The following is a 24,937-nucleotide window of genomic DNA, read 5'->3' as shown; positions in this document are numbered from 1 at the left end:
AATATAAGCAGCGTCTCGCTATTTGTAATCCTTTGGGTGTGGAATATGCAAAAATAGTCCAGAAAAAAAGGTTAATAGGTACGTATTTTGTGCAAAAGCCTCGGAGGTCTGCGGGGTGGTTTTCTGGGTGGGGTGGCTGGGGTTACCTGGGTCCCGGACTGTGGGCACTGTGTCCATTTACCTGTATATGCGTATGTATGTATATGTTTTGTTATGGGGAATTGCAAATGTCTAGGAAAAGAAAGAGCACAGCTCTCATGTGTCACCCAAAATAGTCTGTTCTAAGTTTCAACGCTCACAAGCTCACAACTGAATTCCAAACTGCCTCTGGGAGGAATATCTATACAAAACCTTTGTTCGTCCAGGAGTTCCTGGATTGTGTTTCAGTGACCAAAAACCTACACAGAAGGCCCATGGGGCCTACACACATAGCGATATATAGGCAGTCTCACTAGGGCACTTAGAAAATGCCGCTACATCACTCCATGCATAGGAGCCATAGCAATGCGCCTCGCTATCGCCTGGTGATTAATAACCAGTGCACTGGTTACTAATCGGTCAGGGCCAGTGTTCTCACCTGAGAACACTGGCCCTGACAGATCACACAGCACTGACACATTGTTCTAAACCAGGCATGTCCGACGTTGGCCCTCCAGATGTTTTGAAACTACACATCCCAGCATGCTTTGCAATAGTTTTAGCATTCTCTAATAGCAAAACTGTGGCAAAGCATGCTAGGATGTGTAGTTTCACAACATCTGGAGGGCCGATGTTGGACATGCCTGTTCTAAACGCTCTAGCACAGGGGTAGCCAACTCCAGTCCTCGAGAGCTACCAACAGTGCAAGTTTTCAAGCTCACCTCGCAGGATGCACAGCTGTACTCATTACTCACTGACACATTTAAAAAAAAAAGTGAGCTAAATACTTCACCTGTGATTCTATGAGGAGACCTGGAAAACGTGCACTGTTGGTAGCTCTCGAGGACTGGAGTTGGCTGCCACTGCTCTAGCATCACTCAGAACGCTTCAGCATCGCTACGTGTGTAGGCCCCATTGGATCGTCATACCATATTGAATCTGCCATGTTGTAGCGCACACGGCCATTACGCTATATTTTTCTCTGGACTGACTAATTATATTCCACAACTGGTAGTCTTAACAGGTGTATCCGGATTGCATGCTGCCACATGTAAAGTTTATTGGAGATGGAGTAATGCTCTAGCGTTGTTTTTCATGGTTGATCCTTGGCCTATTGGTTCAAATGAAGGGAAATCTTAATGCTACAGAATGTAATGACATTTGAGAAAATTATGTATTTTCACATTTCTGGCAACAGTTTGGGGAAGGCACTTTCCTGTTTTAGAATGACAGTGACACTGTGCCTGATCTATAAAGTAGAAGAAAAGTTTGGTTTGGCAGAACTGCATAAGCCATTGTCCTCAATTCTATCAAATATCTTTTGGGATTTATTTCCAACTGTGAGACAGTGATAATCCTGTCACCAAGTCTTATTAAAAATCTTAAAAGGTTATTATAGCACTAAGGGTGGGAACAAGCTCCATATTTATTCGAGTGATTTTGAAATTAGATGACCAACGAGCCCTTACAGTATAGATATGATCTCATACAGGACACAAATGTGTGTCTTAATTGCAATGTGATGTGGCAAAACCACTTCACTGCACTGGTTACTTTGATATGTGATATCTGAATATCTTCTACAGATTCTGTATACAAAAAATGGTACTTATGTAATATCTGGGCTCCCGTTTTTCTTATGAGACCGCATCCCCTTGCGGGGCTCGCTGCGCTCGCCACGCTTCGGGCACGGTGGCTCGCTGCGCTCGCCACACTATATAAAATCAACTCCATGCGTAATTGGATAGTAGGGGTATGAAAAAATGGGGTGCATTTAACATGGGAGCCCAGATAATACATAAGTACCCAAAAAACAACACTTGGCAAGAAGTAAGCCACTGTAGCACCTTTTATAATACGGATTAAATCCCAGTCACGTATATATACAAGTGTCCCATATCAGATCAGTACAGTCTTTTGAACCAGTATTGTCGAATCATGTTGCATTTGAGGCACACATTCAATGCCCAGAAATAACAGACACATGAGATCTGGCATCCTGTGAAAGGATGATTGGTGTGATGAGAGCAATTGTCTATAAGGACAACTCTGTGTGGGTGTGATCCGGTGTCCACATATTTTTGGCCATGTACTGTATTTATTTGTCATGTACATATACTGTACTGTTTGCATGCATATCGGTATTTATCAATATGCTCTGTGCTTAAAACCGCATTAGTTCTCTGACTGCAATACTTTTGTTGCATTTATTTTGTATTATATTTTCTCCTCCCTAGCATTTTCAGAGTAATTCAGTAGCATTCTGTGCTACTAATGATAGTAATCACATTTGAAGTATACGTATACAGCACTGTGCTTTTCCGCCTAGATATTTGGCAGTTTGAAAGTGCCTAAGAAAAAAACAAGTGCCGCTTCAGAAAAAGCATACCGTAGCAATGCACTATTATGTATAAAGGGAACTTTAAAAAAATAAATACAATATTATTATATCTCTAGCTAAAGAATAAAAATATATACATGCTATTGAATTAATTTTGAGTCTACTATGACACCACTCCCTTTCTATGCCACTTTGTTAGGTTCCTCAATTCTTTTTCTGACCTGACATGAATTAATCTTTGTCCTGCTGGGTAGACTGGAAATAAGCAAAATCAACCCAACTCAAAGAGAGAGAGAGTGATTTACACATCTGTTCATTTATTTTTCTGTCTCTGCAGCTGAGCAAGGTAGAAGTCTCGGTGGTAGCAAACTTACTTAGTGCATAGGGATTGAATGGTCTTGAAGTTGCTTCAAGTCGGATTGCCATGAGGTGGATCCCGAAGCCTGTTGTCTACTGCAAAAAGTAGTAGACACAGTAAGCAGGTTTCTTCAAATCTCAGAGGCTGCGCAGAGAATGGTTTGGGCAGCAGACATCAGAAGTCACTGCACTAGAAGATACATATTTACTGCATCGCTGTGTTCTACTGCAGCCTGCAGTAGAGAGCCATAACTTGCCCTAAGGCCACTCAGTCTATGTAAGCCCATGCTAAGAGATATTTGCTTTTTTTGTATGTTGATCATATATTACCATACAGAATACCCATTTCAGAACTGGCATGGTCAATTTTAACAAAAGATGTAAGCTCCAAGGATTGGAGAGTTAATGTATATTACAAATCACATGAATTCAAGAGGAAAAAAGACACGTTCAAAACCTGTTGAAGAGTTTGCAGCTTAGTTATTGCAAAAGCATCTAAAAATCTTTTCACATAACTAATTAATGGTAAACCGTTAGCAGGCACACAACAATAGAAATATCGACACCTGGGAGAATCCAGTTAGTGGCAAATAGCTCCCGTTATGAGCAAGTACACCTGTATGCCACACTTACGCTACCATGGGACTCATGGATTTTTGTTTACAGCCCCATAGGGCTATGATTACAAATGTGAGAGTATGGGGCTAGAATGGGCCACAAGCTTGAGTGCTGTTGCCTGTGTTTGCGCACCTTCACAATGGCAAATCCCATCCCCCACACATAAACTATACACAATAGGAATCCTTAGATTATTCTCTAACCAAGGTTATATTCATTCAAACACTTCAGGTAGTGTGGGAAAAAAACAACAGTTTCAGCACTGTGGTGTAACAGTTTGCATTACTGCTTCACAGTATTGAGAGCCATTGTGGAAATTGAACTTATGACCTAACTGTGTGTAATTTGTATATGTTCTTCATGCTTGCATGGGTTCCTTCTAGGTCAGGCATGTCCAAACTGTGTCCCTCCAGCTGTTGTGAAACTACACATCCCAGCATGCCTTTCCATAGTTTTAGCATTCCCTTATAGCAAAACTGTGGTAAGGTATGATGGGACTTGTAGTTTCACAACAACTGGAGGGCCAGAGTTTGGACATGCCTGCTCTAGGTACTCCTGTTTGCACCCACAATCCAAAAATGTAATGGTAGGTTATTTGGCTATTGACAAAAATATATCCCTAGTATGCTTGTGCTTAGGGCAGCCTAGGCTGACTAAGTGGTTCTTATCTGCCAGTAAATGCTAGGGTTCTAAGGTGGCAGATTACATCTCAGGAGAATGGATGCTGCAAAAGGAGCTTTTTCGTCCAATAATTTTAGAATCGTGAGATTATCTGCATATATGTTAAAAGACAAAATGCTGCCTTGTGTTGGTAGTGTTCTTGCCTTGTAATGCTTCTCTTAGAAAATAAAGAGTTAAAAAAATCAAAATGCCAAATTGTAATAACTCTACTGTCATCATTGAACGTTAAAATCCAAAAACAGATGTCTAAAAAGAATGGAACACAAAATAAGCAAACAGACAGTAGTCCTTCCATTTGTCTCACTGATCCTATAGCAACAGGAATCCTCTATTGGCCTCCTCTTCAGTCCTCAATCAGGGACCTCCTAAGCTTGCAGAGAACACACATCAGCAGATGATCTTTAAAGATGCTTCATCATAAATTTTCGAAACATATTCTCGATGTCAGTAATCAGACGATTCTTCAAGCAGATGACCAATGTGTTTTTTGGTGCATAAATTGATTTTTTTTTTTCCTTTTTTGTTTTTACAACTTAATATATAAGCTTCTAATATACATTACCTTGTGGTTAGTGATGGTTGCTCTCCACACTGGATATGAATAGTACTGAGCTCTTGCATGCTACGCAGCCTCGTAGCGGGTACATTGGAGTTGGGGAGATGTGTGGTCTTCTTATTCCGACGAGAGCAGCAAGAAGTGGAGATCCCATGATGACTGGACAGCGATGGGCTGCGGCTCGATGGGTAGTTCTGCATTGAGCCTTCTCTACAGTTCTGTTCAAACATCTGTTCATCCATGAACTCATGGTTCTGTGGAAACACACAGTGTGACTTTCTAATACAATATACATACAGGCTATTACAAAGCAAAAGTACAGCTCTTATATACTTGGGAATCTGCAAGTATTTCGATCACTGTGTAGGACCAAGAACATTAAACTAAGGCTTCAGAATTAGCAAATTTAACCTATGGTACAGTGATGAATTATCACTTACAGCTCCTAACTTCATAGTAAACATAACATCTACTGAGAAGTATTTCTGACCGAGGAATTAAGCAAAAAGAATGCTAAAACCTTATTGAAATGTTACTACCTCTTTAAATGGTGCACTAATACTATTTCTCATTTAAATTAGAACATTCTGAAATTACTGTGGGGCGGAAAAAATAACAATTGAGTACATTATCCTGCGGAGCACTTTACTAACATAATTTTTGCACTGCAGATTGCTTTACTGAGACATTTCTGCCTACTTTGTAGTATTACGGTACAGCATTTACTAGAAAATTGTAATCCATCATTCATACAAATAGAAGTGTTCTCTCATCAGCTACCCTTTTATACAATTGTAATACACGTATGAGCAAATTCCCATGTACAGAAGAATACCAAACAAGTTATTTTTGGGACATGACAAGCCAATTACAGTCCAGAGAAGTAATAAACAGAAAGCAACTCAAAACCAAGAGTGGGCATGTCACGGTTTTTCTTTTTCTCATGTAGAAACCATCTCTTTACATATAGTAAAGCTTCTACAGTACCACTCAAGGGATCATTGGCATGGTAGCACTCTGCTTGCTCTGCTCATTGGAGACGGACAGATGAAACCGAACATTACAGGTTCCAATAGCAAAATGAGCTTAAATTAATGCACTAGCTTCAACAAATGGTCCAAAAATGAGTGCATAAGACACTGGTTCGGTATGATACCCCCCTCATTTCATAGACCTGTAGCAGTCGCAGCTCCTCTAGTACGTTGTCATTTGGAGCATGACTAAGCTTCTCTGTTGAGGAAGCTGATTGCAGACATGCGAAGATTTAAATTCTTTAGCTAATCCTTTTTTTTTTTTTACACTAATTACAGAAATGGCAAATTATCAATATCTTAAAGTATTCATACTAGCTTGTTCGCTAGTGCAAACATTTTTATCCTTCCTACAATCAACATTTATTTGTGATTGGAAGAAAAAAAAATCCCTGTCAACTTGCCCATTCTTATTTAAAAACATGTATTGAGTAATAAAATGAATACCTTGATAGTGGATGTTCGTACAGATAACAGGGGATCATCCACAAGATAGGACAATCCCTACCGGACAACATGCCAACAAAAGATAAGAACACGATTGATTTTTACATTCCAGCATTCCATTTCTCAGCCCCAACATTCCAAATTGCACATGCAAGGTTTTTAAAGAACAAAGAGACTCTTCAAAATCACAAGTTCTAATCTAATTAAAAAAATTGTTTACTAAACCTCTTAAAAAGCCAACTGGAAGATCACTTGCAAATAGATGTGTCTTAAATAAACCACAAATCTGCATTTATTAAGATGTTTAAATTAATAAGCAATTTGGATATGATATTTTGGTGACCTGACATCAATAATTCTTTATTGTAAAATAATAGTTACACCTAATGCAGGCTATATTTGTGGAAAATTGCAATCTATATACGGTAATGAATATGTTAAGAATGGATTAAATACTTGTGACAATAAAGAAGTTCCATTGTACTCAAAAACATACTAATTCCCATTACTTGGCATAGTTGAACAAAAATTCTAATATCTGATTAGGATTGGCTCACTCCTGGATAGAGATTTCCTTTGCAGACCAGATGGAAGAGTTGCTGAAAACAAGTTTACCAATACGTTCGATAGCAGGACTGTTGGATTACAAGAAATCTATTTTGCAATGAAGGTCTCTTCGATAACAAAGCTACGCTCAAAACTCAATTGTGGCTGGTGGTGAATAGAAGAGGATAAAATGCTAAAATTTTACTGGTACCCCTAAAAAAAAATACCCATATACATTTTGTTTTTATTTTTCTGGTACCACTAGTGTTTCTGGATGCTTTGTTTTACAAATAAAATAAGATAAATTAAATTGGAAAGTCTTCTGCTTTGTTTAATTTCATTTGTAGCAACTATGTTTGCCCATGGTCTAGCTAAGTGGTAACCAACTCCAGTCCTTGAGAGCTACCAACAGTTCACATTTTCCAGACAAACCTAGCTGCTGCAAAGGTGCACTCATTACTAACTGACACATTTTAAAAGATCCACAGGTGGAGCTAATTACTTCACTTGTGATTCTGTGAGGAGATCTGGAAAACATTACTGTTGGTAGCTCCCGAGGACTGAAGTTGGCTACCACAGGTCTAGCTCCTATAAGTTTAAATCTATTATATGAAATATAATTAGGATCTTTAAGGATCAAATTATGGGTGGTATTGTCATCATTCTACACATGCACAATTGGATTTTGGAAACCTGGAAGCTGTGTGTGTGTGTGTGTGTGTGTATAGTAACCAATAAGAAATTGAATACAAAAATATTTTTTAAATCAGGAAGGAGTCTGCATAAACAGCAAAAAAATACTTGCCCGTATAAGTAGTCATTTATAGATCAAGATACGGTCCTCCTTTTAGCATGGTCATGGCACGACTGCTGTTTCGTTCCACTTGCACCTTACTCAGATGGCTAAGGTGTCTGTAGAGCAGCAAAACAGCTGCTAAGTATTTTTTTTTGCTATTTATTTTGGACTCCTTGCTGATTGAAAATATTATGTTTGTATTCAATTTCTTATTGGTCACTATGCACTTTATTATGCCATATAAAACATTTTGTAAAACATTTCTTCTAAATGGATGTTGCTGGCTGTCAGTTCTGTATTTTATATAACTTGTACATATCTCAGCCCTGCACTCTGGAATTGGATATGGTAAATTACATTGTGTGTGGATTTTTTTTTTTTTGTACTGTCAGGAAAGCCACGGCTCTCAGCCAAGTATGACATTTTGATGAAGTAAAGACAACTTTACATTTGGTGCAGTGACATCCCTATTACGCAACGATGCCCATCAACTGTCAGCAATTGGGGCGAAGAATTGGGGAAATCCCTGATAGTCCAGTCAGGATGGGTGATTGGGATTTGTATACCTGTTTAGTTTCCTGATCCTTGACCTGGCTGTCGGGGAATACATCTCTAAAATCTGTGGCCATTAACAGACTCAGATTAGGTTGCAAAGATGTAACTAAAAAATTGCTAGTTGCAGCTACATTTCAGACTGACTCTAAATAATGCTTGAGATTGCATGTTTCATTAATCAAAACTTCGTTATTTTGTCTTCTGTTAAGGTTTTATAATTTTTGCACTGCAACCTTCCAATATTGTACAGCACTATAGTATACAGTATATTAGTATTTTATAAATATTCGGCAGTAATGTTGGGTACAGGGTGTAATGTACAGATGGAGTTATCCCCAGCTAGCCTTCTCTGGATAGCCAGGGTGAGCCAAGGCCTATTGTTCTCAGCTGCAATACAATACATAGAACAACACAGTAGGGGATTAGCATAGAATGAAGTCTGACCGCTCTGGCTCACTTAATACTATTAAAGGGCTAGATGAGAATGGCTCTATCTGTATTTGTTTAAAGCTCTGCTATACTAATTGCATTGATTAAATAACGTAAATTGTTTCTACTAAGAAAAATATTATTTGAAATATCACTATTATTGTAAATACTTAATCACTGGGTATATCCTTGCAGTTTTTAAGGGGGGGGTTGACAATACTGGTTCATTACTCATCATATTTTGGTTTGTTCATCCCATTTATCAGACTATGGCCCAAATAAACTCTTAAAAAAATTCAAATAGTGGATTGAGGGACCACATGTATATTTAAAGTAGTAGTATAAGCATACAATGCTATTCGCATACATAAAAATGTTGGATATGGCAGGTGGGCTATAATTAGGTACTGAATGCTAAAGGAGTAAGAAGGTGGCACAGTTGGTTTGAGTGGAATCATGTAAAACGTAATATTACTTTCTATCATTGTGATCTAATTATAATCTTTTATATGGAACCAAATAACCCTGCATGTATCTGATTCTTAAATGTTCTATGAAAAGATGGAGTCTGTGACTAATGTTAGCCACATAGCAAAGTGGAAGGCCATTACAACAAATCTAATTATAAAGTAATTTAATAAATATTTAGTTGTAGAAGTATACATATTTTTTTTCCATTTTAATACATTTTATTGGCACACCACCTCATGTATTTATTTTCCTCCAAAGCACTGCCAATTTCTTTGTTGTCTAAATAGAGATTTAGTTTTTTCTCGGTTGTTGAGTCTCAAACCAGCAGTGAGCCAATTTATAAAAATATTACATAGCCAATCCTCTAGTATTCTGGCAAGAAATTAGTCCAATGAGAAAAAAATATATATATATATTTAAAAAAAAAAAACAATTTAAGATAGACAGGCAAATTCGTTCCAGTATAACAAATTAGAAGCATTCAACAGTTTTGCAACATAATGCATTTATATAGCATTGCCATTCAATGCTATATAATAATGTAAATGTCACAACAATAAAACTTAAAGTTCACTTCCTTCTATTTAAGTTTCTACATAGCATAGCATATATAACACACACAAAAGATGTGAATGGCACCATTCAGTATCTGTGCATCATATTTATAATAAAGTTAAAAGGGAGTTGAACAGCACATGTTGGGTGGATAGAATTTCATCTTTATAGTGCATATTATTGCCGCTTTAAATTTTCAGCTCCAACTCGCCAAGAAGCAGCGGATAACAAAATCCACTTCTTCACAAATAAACCCCTTATGTGTCATCTTCTGAAATGTGTGATTGGGCCTGCTGGATATTCTCATGCACACTGTTTAAAACTAAATATACTGTAGCTGTGTCCACCACATGGAGGATAGATCTAGATTGCCTATTATTGTAGAGATCATTGATCTCTATGGTAATCCTGTTCACCTCCAGTACAGCATGTTGTATTCTAGTACAGAGGTTGCTGTTACCATAGCTACACATATCTGTAATGGCGGGTATTCTCGCTGTGTCTGTCCCTAGGAGGGTGAGATACAAAGACAATATGTGTACTTTCAAATTGATATTTGCACTTTTAAGGCAAATATAACAGGACTCCCTACTGACAGACTGAAATGATATATATCAATTTGTCAACAATAAATTGTCCTGCCTGATGTAATATTCAGAATGAAAAGAAGCAGAGAATATCCAACAGTGCATTGCGTAAAGCAATCTCAATTTAATGAAAGAACAAAAACAAACATTTGTTCTGCATTCCAGACAATTTTATGTTTATTTTATTTGTTTTATAAGGACATTGGGAAGCCAAGTGTTCAGAAATAAGAGATGCATGGTTCTGAAATGTATTTTTGATAAAAGTCTGAGCAAGAACTCATTATATGAGATTAATTGATGTGCAACTCTTAATTGCTACCTGCAACAGGTATCTGGTACTTGGTTTATATATAGATTCTATTACTGCATTGGATTTCCTTCTTATTACATACTAACAACAGGGACACATTACTAGTTATATGGACCAAGGATGCAGTATTATAATTATAATAACTTCACTGAGACAGAGAGATGGGATATTTTTTTTTTTTTTTTTTTAAGTAATTCATCTACTTTTTTGGAGCACAATTTTGAGGTGCCTCGGGGATGCCATACCAATAGTCAGAATCCTGACGGATCCTTAAGGCAAGTACTGGGATTCATGTTAGGCTGCCGTGTATGGGTCATTTGGTGGACAAAATTAAGACGACAGACATTGGGTTGACCACTGAAGGTCGGCAGGCCTTAGGTCGACACATGATAAAGGTTGACATGCCTAATGTTGGCACAAGCATTAGGTCGACATGGGGGTTTTCATGTTTTTTTTTTTGTCCCGAATGCCGACACAGTCGATATGGACACCGAAAAAAGTGCACAGTGTCCTTTCGCATGGCTTGGCTCGGTGCCTCGCTATGTTATATTATATTCTCCCTCCATGCCCTAGGGGATAGTAGGACCTGAAATGCCGCCTGCCGGCTGGGGTAAAAAAAGTGAACCCATGTTGACCTTTTGACTGTTGACCTTCCAATGTCGTCCTAATGCTTGTGTTGACATTTTCACCCTGTCAACCTTCGACATGTCGACCTTTTTGTGTTAACCTAAGACCTGTTGACCTTCAGTGGTCGACCCAATGTATGTCGCCCTTAATAGTGTTGACGTAATGACCGTATACCAGGCCGCCTGGGTGGGATATGTTAGAGTTATGCTGTGGGAAGGCTTGGGTAGGGTTAATATATCACATCAGTTGGGATTCTGACTGTGAACATCCTGCCTGCCGGGATTTCGTACCCAGCCCATGCCTCCCATCGTAATTGAAAGAATACTGGAAGTCCTATATATGTTATCGGCTATTCTGTGACTGCAGACTTTTGATTATGTCATTTATAGTATTGGAAAGTTTCTTGGGTGCTAGCATAGAGGATATTTTACTAGCCTTTTAAATGTTCAAGTACCAAATATATACCAAATATGCTAATATTACTCTTAATTATTAATCATCTTTAATTGACTTTAATTTTAAGGTCTCATTTTAAATATACAATGTCCATACATACATCCAGAACTACACTATAGCTAATATCCCTTTCAGACATATACGCAAAAATCCCAGGATTTTTCACGTGCACGCTCATAATCCCAGTACTAGCGTATGTCTGAATGGCTCTACCCGGGATTTTAGTCTATTAAATCCCTGGTCCTGGTCACCTGCAATGGACCTGGAATTTTTAAAAACCCAGGATTGTACCGGGTTTAAAATCCCGGGTATTATGTCTGAAAGGGGTATTGGTAAAGCTAATTTGTCACCCAGCCCTTATTGTGCATTCCAGGATCAGGAAATAACACCACATTGCAGCAACTTCCAGATGGAGCCAAACATGATGTATAACAGTAATTCTGCCACAAAATCCTTATACTGTACTTTGTAAAAACTATAGTAAGAAAACTACATGGGAGTGATCCATAAGCTTGGGACTGTTTTCAAATACTCTAAATAATTAGTGGCTCGCTTTACAGTCTGACCTAACAGTCTAGCACATACATTAGTAATTGACGGACAAAAGTACAAAATTGTGATACAGAGTGAGTCCTCCGCTTCACTGCTTACAAAGTACAGTATCCCCTTATTACATGCCTGGGCTAAGAGGCAGCAGTCTTGGAAGGCTAATTCAGACGCAGAGCAAATGAAATGTAAAAAATAATTATGGGCACAGTACGCATAGCGGCTAGCATTTTAATATAATTTCCAGACACTTTGCTGCTGGGCAGATAAAAGGCATTCCACTTACATTAATCTAGAACAGGTACAGATAATTGCATAGAAAATACACAGCTTAATCAGCAATGCTGTATGGGACATTTTCAGGCACAAAACTCTTCTGGGGTTATGTTTTCAAAGCTCTGGACTGCCACTGGGAATTGGCATCAGTGAGCTTACCAAGACTGCATGTGCATTACCTAAACTACGTGCAATACAAATATTTTTATATAAACGCATAAGGCGCTCATTGATTAGGTTTTCTGAACGTTACTGAACCAAGCCGTATCATGAATCATTTACAGTAGTTTGGATCCTTTATTCATACCAAACAAATGTTTTCTAGTTCGGTTTAATAATGTACAATGTAACTCAATATTACTTCTTTTTTTAACAGAATACATTGAATAAGTAAATACATTGCTAGCATAATAGAAGCACTGTTATTTTAAGTGTGATAGTATTACTGTTCTACTTACAGTTGTCTTTTCCAAACAATGCAGCAGGTGGTGGTGTTGACTTTCTATCAGTGATGATTTTCCAATGTGTGGCTCTTCCTCAGTTGAGCCCTAAACAGACATAGCTTGTCATTAATACATTTAATAATCTCAGTTCTAAAGGTCTCAAGATGCTTTTGCACTGTTATTTATGGGTTACATGTTGACTTTTTACGCTTGATAGTTCTTCCATTGTGGTCCCTTCTGACTGATTCCTTCATCTATTAATAGAACCTATGTTTTAAAAAAAGAACAAGCTGCTTTATACTAAATACAATGCAGTATAAATGCAGAATGTATGCTTATATGTGAGAAAGTATGTATGATATCTACACAATGTGCATGCTTACGTCAGATGTGCGCACTACCAATATTTATGGAATTTGATTATCATCTGACTGCGCATGATCACAGTCGCGCTACGCAAACACCAATGTACACTAGCGATGTCGCACACAGGATCTGTTGCATACAAAGTAACAGCTGCAAATGCAGAAGCCGACCTCTCCATCAGGCCCCCTATGGGCTCATTCCCGCAACAGCTTCAGATGTGCTTTTATTACCCATATACATGTAAACTGGAAGTCACTGTAGTACTACTTACACACTGGCATTTTTTGTATTGTTTTCATAATGGCGGTGTATGCAGTTATAGTGAATGCCTACACTAATATTTATTTAATGGCAGTAAAAATGCGCAACTAAGTACTTAAAATTAACAAAAACTCAAGAAAACTGACAGTGACTGTTACCTTATATATGGTAGTTATTTTTTGGTTTGAGGCATACTCCTTGTCGGACAGGGGTGTGAAGGGCCCACTGGGGGAATGCCATGGTAGGGGCACGCATGCAGAGGGGGGTGACCAGCTAGCATAAAGGGTTGGCTAACAATTAGAGAATGGATTGTTATATGAATCCTTGATAAATGTACATATTGCAAATTCTGCTAGTCCATTCATGGTAATGTCCCAGATTAATAACCGCATTACCCTGTACAAAATATGCTTTAATCCTGTGCAGTATAATGTTACATGTATAATTCAAGTGCACAGTCTTGAACCTGATCCCTAGAGGAAGGGATGAATCTTCAGGCAATACTGCCCATCGTGGATTCCCAAGTAGGTCAGTCCGACCACTGGCATGCCATATTTTTATATATATATTTTTTTTTTACAAATTCCAGGGAGATGTCAGAGGGACGCAGTGATGCACGCTGCAGGCGTGCTGAAAATGTTGGGGGCGTGGGCTAATTTAATGGGTGTGACCTATACTCGCGGGTCTCTCGCAAGGCCACGCCCCCATTCTGACGCTATGGGGGCATGACCCAGAGTCTCTGTGAGCCTCTAGCCATACCCCCAGCCCCCTGGCTGCGGGAATAGACGCTGTGCAAATGCGCACAGCGTTTATTCCCTGCTGCTCAGCAGCCGACAGGGGCACTCCCAACACCCCCCCCCCCCTCGCCACGGGACACTGCCGGCCCGCAGGAGCGATGCGGGAATGTCCCCCGAAAACCGGGACATTCCCGCGGTTTTTGGGACTGTTGGGAGGTATGTTGATATGTCATTCCAGTGTCACCTATCATTCCCTTTATAAAGGTGGAATGCACATCCATATCAGCAGGGGCGAATTTAGTGGTCAGGCAGCCCCTAGGCACAACATTTTTGGCCGCCCCCCCCCCCCCCCCCCTATTTTAATATAATCATTATTAAGGTATGTATGTACAACGGATTCAGTACTGAATCCCAGCGGTCGTGATCCCGGCGTTCAGAATCCCGACGCCGGAATCCCGACAGCCGAAATGCCGACAAGGGGGGGACGTGGATCGGCCCCCCTTGCGGGCTCGCTACGCTTGGCACACTAATTTATTCTCCCTCCAGGGTTGTCATGGACACCCACGGAGGGAGAATGTGTCGGGATTCTGAATGCCGGGATCCCGACCGCCGGGATTTTAACTGCATCCCTGTACAACGACCCCCCAGAAGAGGTGGACAAGGTCGTCAAGGCACAAATGAAAGGTCGCAAACAGAGGACCGAACGTTTAATATTTCTAATCGCTCTCTATCGCCCACAGAAATCAAAGTCCTTAACAAAGGGCTTTCCTACGTCCCTACCAATAAATTTAACCCATTCAACTGGAAAGTTGAGATGACACGGCTTAATAGGAACTTGCGTCTTAAGGACTTTTTTGGCAAAGCGGACATGGTGACTTCAGAGGATATTCCCTCTAGTCACATGAAGTTTAAGAGGAAGTCTAAATTTGATCCTCCTTCACATAATGTGGCCATTCAAAGCTTTGCTAAAGTGCTTGAGTCCCAGGTCATGGCCTCTCAAACCAACAAACAATCCAAACAAATCTCCAACCTCACTAAGGACGAGTGGAAAGCCATTAAAGACCTCAGTTCTTATGATGATGTGATGATCCTCCCCGCAGATAAAATGGGAGGGATCGTAATCTGGGACGTTGAGGACTATAAGTCTGAGGTGTATTCACAACTCCTCCACACTAACACGTATACCCTGCTATCCAATGACCCCACAAACCTCTACAAAAGAGAGTTGGACACTATTCTATCTGAAGCAGTGGCTTCCCAAGCACTCACACTGACGGTAAAAGACTACCTCACTATTGACATGCCCAAGGTGCCTCTCTTATATTGTTTGCCGAAGATCCATAAGTGCCTCCAGAAACAGCCTGGCAGGCCAATCATATCGGCCAGAAACTCCCTGTATAGTAATGTATCCAGCTTCCTTGATCATTTCTTGCAACCTGCAGTCCAGAAGACCAAATCATACCTCCAGGACACCACAGCTCTCCTCAACAAACTGCAAGCTTTGGGGCACATTCCGGATAACACCTGGCTGGTGACGCTCGATATTTGCAGCTTGTATACCAGCATCCCCCATCGTGAGGGTATTCAAGCTACCCGCGATCTCTTGCTGGCAGACCCCTCATACGAAGGTCCACCTATTGACCTGTTTGTGACACTCCTAACTCTGACGCTCCAGCGAAATTTCTTTCTATTCAATAAGCAATTCTTCCTATAAGGCTCCGGGTGTGCTATGGGTTCCCCGGTCGCGCTGTCATTTGCCAATGCCTACAGGGCCTCTCTGGAACAACATCTATTCTATGACTCCAACCTGGGCCCCAAAATCTCTTTCTATACGCGGTACATCGATGATGTACTGCTGTTCTGGAGTGGTACCCAAGAGGACTTTATTTCCGCTATGGATGACATCAATTCTTGTGACTCGCCGATCAAGTTCACATACTCTATGAGTACGGTTTCTGTTAACTATCTCGATGTCTGCATTTCCATTCATAATGGCAGCTTGCATACTTCCATATACTCCAAAGAGACAGATCGCAACACCCTGCTGCTCGCCCAAAGCCATCATCCCCCTGCTCTCATCAGAGGCCTCCCCTATTCGCAATTATTGCGTGTGAAGAGGATCACCAGCTCTGATGGACGCCTGAAACAGGATTTGGAAAAAATGCAAAACAAATTCAAGACACGAGGCTATTCATCTGCAATAGTAAATGCAGCGAGAGAGAAAGTTGACAAGATTCCACGTTCCGAGACCTTACATAAGCATCAACGAGACCAACATAAGGATGTGATGGGCTGGGTTCGATCATATAATTCTGCGGACCCTGCCATCAAGACCTTGTCTCAATCTCTGTGGCCGGTCATTCAAAACGACAAAGACCTTCGGTCCCTGAAAAATACCCACCTGATGTCCTGCTACACACGTGGCCGGAACATCAGAGATTGGGTTGTCAGGACAGACATCTCTAACCGAACCCCTCCTGGAACACAGGTGAAAGCAGGGGGATAATACCGCTGCATGGGATGCACGACCTGTAGTGCCATGACATCCACAAAATCCTTTGCCCATCCTCACTCCGGAAAGATGATACCCATTAAACATGCCCTAACATGCTCCAGCACCCACGTGGTGTATCTTATAACCTGTCCATGTGGCCTCGGCTATGTCGGAAAGACTATCAGACCCTTCAAAGAGCGAATTGCGAATCATCGCACTGCGATACGAGCTGCTATTAACAATAAACCAAACGACCAGCCTGTTTAGAAACATTTCGCATCCGCAAAGCACAATCTTGCTAACCTTAAGTATGTCATCATTGATCATGTACCCTTTGATCTGCGTGGTGGCGACCTTGGACTTAAATTATTGCGTCTGGAGACTCAGTGGATTTTTAGGCTGGACACAGTGAACCCTAAGGGGCTTAATGAACAGCTGTCATTTAACATGTTTATTTAAAATACTTACCTGTGTTCTTTCAGCTTCTGTAGATGTCCACCTCTGTGACCTATGCATACCTAGGTTTCTGCATATTTCATCTACCACTCAGTCTTCATACATTATTTGCCATGTCTGTGATTACATCTTGCGCATTTTTATTTGTTTTCACACCATGTTTCCGTGCCTCACTGTCCCTTGCTCCCTTTATTCACTGTGGTTTATGTTTTACTGGTTTCTGTCGGGTCCCGGGGCTGGTTACAGCGATCTCTCCCCCGCTGTAGTTGCTAAGCAACGCACAACGCTGGGGGAATCCCGGATGTGGTCACTAGACGTCACCACTCCAGAGAGGACGCCTAACAGGAAGTGCTGTGCGGCGATGAACGAGCGGCAGGAGGAGTCTGACGGACACCAGCCCTGGCGTCCAGGTATATATGTGAGTATATCACTTGTTGTTACTTGTTCTTATCTTGACAACGGAATAAACCCCCGAAACGTTGATACAGATCAGTGTGTCTGTCATCTCTTTTTGCAAGTCCGAGCGTGTGCCACTTTCTGCCCTGTATATATATATATATATATGTATATATATATATATATATATATATATAGGTACTTATGTAATATCTGGACTCCCGTTTTTCTTATGAGACCGCGTCCCCTCGCGGGGCTCGCTGCGCTCGCCACGCTTCGGGCACGGTGGCTCGCTGCGCTCGCCACACTATATAAAATCAACTCCATGCGTAGTTGGATAGTAGGGGTATGAAAAAATGGGGTGCATTTAACATGGGAGTCCAGATAATACATAAGTACCTATATATATATATATATATATATATATATATAGAAGAAGCAACGGAGGCGGCACTCGTCAGTCTTTGCAAATAAAATCTTGTTTATTCCGACAGTTTCGGGGTAGCACCCCTTCGTCAAGGATAAGGCAGTACACACTGCCACATTGCACAGAAACACATTATATACATACACAGAACAAACACTCCCCCCCTAATCCCGCCCCACCCAGCATCAGGACACCACAAGGTCTCACCTGTTCAAATTCACACCGACCAATGGCAGGATAGACAGCCCGTCACACCTGCCTGCTCCGTGCTTTTAATGAACAGCCAGGAATACCCCTCAACACGCTCATCCACGCCGCAGCTCCGCTGCCAAGGCAACGGCAGAAGCGGGATGACGTCATCAGAGTGCACCTGGAACTCCGGCGCAGGCTGTCACGCACGCAGCGCCTGCAGCCAATAGTAGCTGTCAGCCGTGCGTGCACTACGGCCCCAACCGGAGTCGGAGACCCTGCGCGCATGGTTGCCTAGGCAACCTACATAACAATGAAGAAACTATCGTGAATAAGTATAAATATAAGTAAATGGTACTGCCATAATATAAACATTTAGTACATGCAAACAAGCGGTGCTGGTATGCCCAATACATATAAAATATGAAGTGCACACAAAACATTAAAGAACAATTTTAAACAGACATCCAATATCCAAAAAAGAGTGGACATCTGTAAAAAAACATATAGTTAAATGTTAGTATGAGTACAGTTACAGAAAATCAATAAGCTGCCACATATGTTAATAAAAATGCGATGGGAAACACCGCTTGTTTGCATGTACTAAATGTTTATATTATGGCAGTACCATTTACTTATATTTATACTTATTCACGATAGTTTCTTCATTGTTATGTAGGTTGCCTAGGCAACCATGCGCGCAGGGTCTCCGACTCCGGTTGGGGCCGTAGTGCACGCACGGCTGACAGCTACTATTGGCTGCAGGCGCTGCGTGCGTGACAGCCTGCGCCGGAGTTCCAGGTGCACTCTGATGACGTCATCCCGCTTCTGCCGTTGCCTTGGCAGCGGAGCTGCGGCGTGGATGAGCGTGTTGAGGGGTATTCCTGGCTGTTCATTAAAAGCACGGAGCAGGCAGGTGTGACGGGCTGTCTATCCTGCCATTGGTCGGTGTGAATTTGAACAGGTGAGACCTTGTGGTGTCCTGATGCTGGGTGGGGCGGGATTAGGGGGGGAGTGTTTGTTCTGTGTATGTATATAATGTGTTTCTGTGCAATGTGGCAGTGTGTACTGCCTTATCCTTGACGAAGGGGTGCTACCCCGAAACTGTCGGAATAAACAAGATTTTATTTGCAAAGACTGACGAGTGCCGCCTCCGTTGCTTCTCTATATCTGGGTTTCCCAATAGGAAGGCACCGCAGCATTTGAAAGCAGCGTTTAACCCTGGGAGTGCCGGATTTCCCTGGTATCTATATATATATATATATTACATACAAATTTTACTGTAGCCCACCTCAAAAAAATGTAAAGCAGTCTGGACTGCTAACTGAATGGAAGATCCGGACGGAGGGAGGGTGAATTAACTTTATGTGCAGTCTCAGTCAGTCTCTCTCACACTGACTGACTGCAGGGAGGTTCGCGCTGCTCAGCCTAGCTGCTTTCCCCGCCGGCGGCAGTGAGCCAGAGCAATTCAGTTCAGCTCACCCAGCGGCGGAGCTGGACGCGCAGGGGGACCGTCGGAGATAGCCGGTGATGTACTCTGCATTGCAGAGCGGGTGGGCAGCGGTGGGTGACTAGCGGCACTGCCGCCGACATATGATGAATTATGTCGGCGGCAGCGCCGCTTGTCACTTGCCGCTGCCCACCCGCTCTGCCATGCTGCTATTTAAAAGAATGTCAGCCTGCTGTGCCGCGCTTGATTGGTGCCGCCCTGAGGCCTGTGCCTCACAGGCCTAGGCACAAATCCGGCCCTGCAGATCAGTAATTTGGTCATGGGATGCTAGTGTTTATTTTAGCAGGCAAATTGTATTATATGACTTACAGAAAGGGGGCATCTAGGTCATGTTGGGGGGGGGGGGGTTTAGTTTGCTAAATTTGAAAAACACTGTCCTACTTTACAGCAGTGGGAACCTCACTCAGAAGTGCCCCATAAGTAGTGAGCACTTTTAGGTGAATTTGGTCATCCAGGTGAAGGGGGTGTACTATGCTGCCGTTGCTGGCATTTAAACGCAGAAATTACTGATTCACCCTGCACACATCTAATTAAATTCACCCTCCAAGTCCCTATTTTTAAAATTTGGTTTACATGACTGTATGCGTATATTTACAGATGTTAGGCAACAATATTTAGTCTTTAATAGAACTATGATGCTATTCACTGAAAAGCTGAAGAATAATAGTGTAAACGTTAGGCTGATTTCCAAAATTTTTGGAGGACTGCACATTACACAAAGCTGTGGAAAATGTAAACTATGGCAGAAATGCATTTTTTTATAGTTTTTTAACAGGATATGTAAGTCCTTTATTTAAGACTACATCTAACTAGTGCTAAAGCCAACTGTGACCGGCCACATATTATGATGACATCAGTAGTGGAGAACAGTACGGGGTATTGTGGACATAATTGCCTTCCAGCTTGCACTGGTTGTATTGTATAGTAACCCCTTTACTGGTAATCCCCAAAATTTTCTGGGCTCTGTGCCAGTGCTAACACTGACATTCCTGGAAAATTTCCGGGTTTGCCATGGTCTCCCCTTCCTTGCGCCGGGCAGTGCTGCTGGGCTACCCGGCTCCTTTCTCCGCCGCATACAGCCGGGGGCAGGGCTGGGCAGCAGCTGATCTAGAGCACAGCAGCGCTGCCCGGCCCCGGGACACTCAGCAGTGTTTTTTTTTTTTAGGGTGCACACAAAAATAACCCTGCCCTGTGGGGAGCACTCCCTAAAAAAACAAACACTAGTGATGGGGTTAATTTATAAAATATAGCCTCTATATCTATAACTAGATCCATTTTTCTTTATAGTACAGTCAACAGGTGCATGTCACGACCAAAGATTACCTCTGTCCTCCTGCAATTTGCTAGATTTTCCACTTTGCACATAAATAACACCTTCATTCATGTAAGATGTAAAAATGTTCTGTATTAATTGAATGCCAAATAGCTTATATCGTGTCCTTAAGTTTAAAACAATAAAACAAAGAACTCTGTGTTTAGGTAACACTGGTTTGGTATAGATTGTTACATATGTTACATAGGGGCTTATTCGAGTTCACTCTTTCTGACAAAATCCTTCTTAAGGCCCCCATACACTATGAGATTTTGGTCCGATTTCGGCACTTTGTGCCGATAATCGGATGAAATCGGCCCAAAATCGTATGTGTGTGATATCTGATCCGATCCGATGCGCGGTCCCGTGCGCATCGGACCGGATCAGGGAGGTCGGACGGTCTGTACATACGATCACGTCCGACCTCCCTGTATGCATATGCCTGCCACCTGACAGGCATATGCATGCAGACACCGGGCGGGCAGCGGCGGCGGCCAGCGGTGGTGGGGGCGGGCGGCGGGTGCGGTGAGCGCTGCTGACCTGGCCGGGCAGTGTACTTACTTACACATAGCAGCAGCGGGGACGGGCAGCGCAGTGGCGGCTATTATATTTTTAAAATACTTGTCAAATGACCGGCCGCTCTCTGATTGGCTGAGAGCTCTCCGGCCAATCAGAGAGCGGCCGGTCATTTGACAAGTATTTTAAAAATCTAATAGCCGCCACTACGCGTCCCGTCCCCGCTGCTGCTATGTGTAAGTAAGTACACTGCCCGGCCAGGTCAGCAGCGCTCACCGCACCCGCTGCCCGCCCCCACCACCGCTGGCCGCCCACCACCGCTGGCCGCCCGCCCCCACCACCGCTGGCCGCCCGCCCCCACCACCGCTGGCCGCCCCCCAACACCACCGCTGGCCGCCCCCACTACAGCCGCTGCCCGCCCCCACTATTCCTCACCGCCCTGCAGCTCCCCGGGTTTTTTTTAGCATGGGATAAATCACATGCGATTTATCCCATGTAAAAAATGGCACATCAAGTGCCAAATTGTATGTGAGCCTCCTGGGGAGCTGCCGGGCGGCTCGCAGGTAAATTGGGTCCGACTTGTCCCTAGGACAAGTCGGCCTAATGTATGGGGGCCTTTAGATGGACAAAACCATGTGCACTGAAGGGGGGCAGATGTAACATGTACAGATAGAAATAGATTTGGTGATTTTTTGGTGATTCTTTGCAGGGTAAATACTGGCTGCTTTATTTTAACACTGCAATATAGATCTCACTTTGAAGTAAAACCCCACCCAAATCTAATTAGATCTGCACAAGTTACATCTGCCCCCCTGCAGTGCACATGGTTTTGTCCATCTAAGAAGGATTTTGTCTGAAAGAGTGAACTCGAATAAGGCCCATAATGTATGCAGGCACAGGTAGGATGCTCATTGTAATGGCTGTCACATAAACAAGTACAATTAGTTTCTACATTAAAACAGGTGATGTTCTGCATTGAATTGTGTGTGTGAGAGTAGATTTAGAATGTCCATTCCTCATATCATGAAAGGGAAAGGGAAAACTACAATATACCAGTAAGCTACTTACCGGTGCTGCTCATACATTAGCCCTGCATTAAAATCTCCGATCATAAAAAGAAATAATTAAAAATATATATAAAAAATAACTATATAAATAGGTTCTGACTTAGCTGAGTTTGTTTTATGATTAATAAATGAAAAGCAACTTTGCTTCCCTATTAAATGAATTCAGTGCTAAATCTAATTAGGTCATTAACAACTACATCCTACGGGCAGACTTTAAGAGAATGGAAGTTCACTAGTATAGGACCAGGTCATACATACCGCTAGCTCCAGTGCCTCATTAAGCAAGCCATTCCTTTTGCTGTGTAGGTAGGCAGTTGAGGTTCCTGTCTTGGCTACCTTTATTCTTGCAAGTCTAGCTTTCTGTGTGCCAGAAAAAAATAAAGAAATAATCAGCATTGTCAGATCAAATATTTTTGCTTTACAAAAACATCACATTTCTTTTAGCAGTCAAAATGTGGAGTCACCAAAATTACCGCCATCGTTACTGCTGTACCATGATTTAAAATAAGAACATTAAGTAGATAAAAAGTAGGCTGCAGATTTCACTGTGGATGCCAGGAAAGTAATATATTAAATAAGAGATTATCTTTTATCCATATGGTGCCACAAGGGTTAAGTGCCTAACAAAAAATAGGCAAGACAAGATAACAAGGACTTGCAATACAAGACAATGTAGCACAAATACAAGGTGTATAAACATTTCTGCATCAGGGGATATTACACCAAAATCAGAGTGGGAAAAATTAAGGGCTACAGTAGGTGCCCATTGTAGGGCGTATGGAGAAGAAAATGGTCAAAGATAGGGAAAGCCCATGAAGAGAGAGGGCCCTGCTCATTAGAGCTTACAATCTTTTAGGGAGGGGCAGACTGATAGGGGTGGCGGGGTTCTGAGAGGCCGTAAACCGTTATGTAGAGAGGTGGAGACTTCTAAAGGAAGAGGTAGAGAATTCCTAGCTAGAGAGCACCATGACCAAAATGGAGACATGCATGGAAATGATTAGTTAACAGAAGCGGAGGCATGTATTTGTGGAGCAAAGAAGGCAGGTGGCAGTGTAAAGGGAAATAAGGTCAAATATGTAAATAGAAGAAGGGGTGAGGGCTTTGTGTGTGAGAAGCTTGACTAAGATTTGGAAGGGGAAGGAGAGCTAGAGTAGGAGTGCCAGGGAGGTGGATAGTAGTCCTTTTGGAGAGTTAGAGGAGCTGTGAAGCAGCGTTGAGGATAGATTTTTTATATGGGAATGACAGAAATGTGAGAGCTGCTGAATGTGTGTGGTTTGAAGGAGAAAAGAAAGAGAACTCCAAAACAGTGTACTTGGGGGCTGGAGGGGGTAGTTGTGCTGTTAATAGATACTTATCTTGATCTTACTATATAATTTATATAATTTGCGGTAGTGGGATGGGCCCAATGCAGCCCTTTTGGCTGGCCACTTGTACACATAATGTTACAGCTTTGGCTGCGCTACCCATTCCTATGAAATCCTGGCAGTGGGGGTCCCAACAGCAGAATCTTGACAAATAGAACCCCACTGGATCCTAATACCACATTTTTCCCCTACTGCAAATCCTATCCCACCCTTCCCACAGTCTAACCCTAACTGCCACCCCCTAGTGCATAATCTATGGGACCCCGCTATTGGTCTTCTGACTGAGTTCCAAATCGCGGGTTGGACCCAGGATTTTGGTGTGGTAAATTTTCCTTGTGTGGTCAATTACCCACTATAACGCATTATGAGGTAGAGTCTGGGGTGCGTTTCTGGAACTAATTAACAGCTTTGTGGCACCTGTGATAAGTGTTTTAATGCAGAATTTTTTTCAACCCTTCTTGCGCTGGAACAGAAATCAGTTTTAATTGAGGGCAATAACTGAATAGTTAGTCTGTGGAAATTAATCACAGCTAATTGAATCTGGCCCATTGACTTCATGAGGAAATTGATACTTTTGTAATGTTCAAACGAATATAACTATATGGGCAATTTATTTGTAAGATTTTGTGGAAATGCAGTTTTGCTGGTAATGTATAAACACCATTTTCTATCATTAAGAAGTAAAATGATGGTGAAAAGACTGCAGTAACAGTTATACAACATAGCCCCTAGTTTTCTTCTAGTGCAATGGAGCAATACAAGAGAGGAATGAAAACACTGAAACTAAGTTAGCATCCATCCTTTGTCATTGATTAAAATGAATTGGAATGCTACTGTATGAGAAAATTGGCTGGTGTGATAATCCTTCTCTGCGCTTAAGATTCCACACACTCCCCCGGTATCTGATAGAGGGAATCAGGCAATCGCAAGCATCAAACAGTACAGCTTCCTTTCAACACCAATCATTCCTGTATCAGATAGTGGCCGAGTACTTGTAATTTGCCTAATCAAAAGCTCCAAGTCCTCTCTCTGTTGTATTTTTGTTCAAGTGAGCCCAGATACTTGGCTATTCTATT

At 41.8% G+C, this 24,937-nt stretch overlaps 1 protein-coding gene across 4 annotated transcripts in view; it reads right to left on the bottom strand.

Moving 5' to 3' along the window:
• KCND3 (potassium voltage-gated channel subfamily D member 3) overlaps positions 1-24,937 on the bottom strand; it is a 376,459-nt gene that overhangs the window by 7,737 nt on the left and 343,785 nt on the right. For 2 of the 4 annotated variants that reach the window (XM_083172797.1, XM_083172798.1), the window contains exons 5-8: positions 22,756-22,857; positions 12,782-12,871; positions 6,170-6,226; positions 4,698-4,945 (exon numbers count right to left, since the gene is read on the bottom strand). In XM_083172797.1, the coding sequence (XP_083028923.1) occupies positions 4,698-4,945; positions 6,170-6,226; positions 12,782-12,871; positions 22,756-22,857 (497 nt within the window). Of the gene's footprint in view, positions 1-1,924; positions 2,933-4,697; positions 4,946-6,169; positions 6,227-12,781; positions 12,872-22,755; positions 22,858-24,937 lie in introns of those variants that run through there. The other 2 variants (XM_083172800.1, XM_083172799.1) reach the window with 2 other exon arrangements.

This window comes from Crinia signifera, chromosome 2 (assembly GCF_055691185.1).
Source record: "Crinia signifera chromosome 2, ASM5569118v1, whole genome shotgun sequence".
NCBI lineage: Eukaryota > Metazoa > Chordata > Amphibia > Anura > Myobatrachidae > Crinia > Crinia signifera.
Note: the sequence above shows the minus strand (reverse complement) of the source record. Positions and strands in the feature narration are given on the sequence as shown.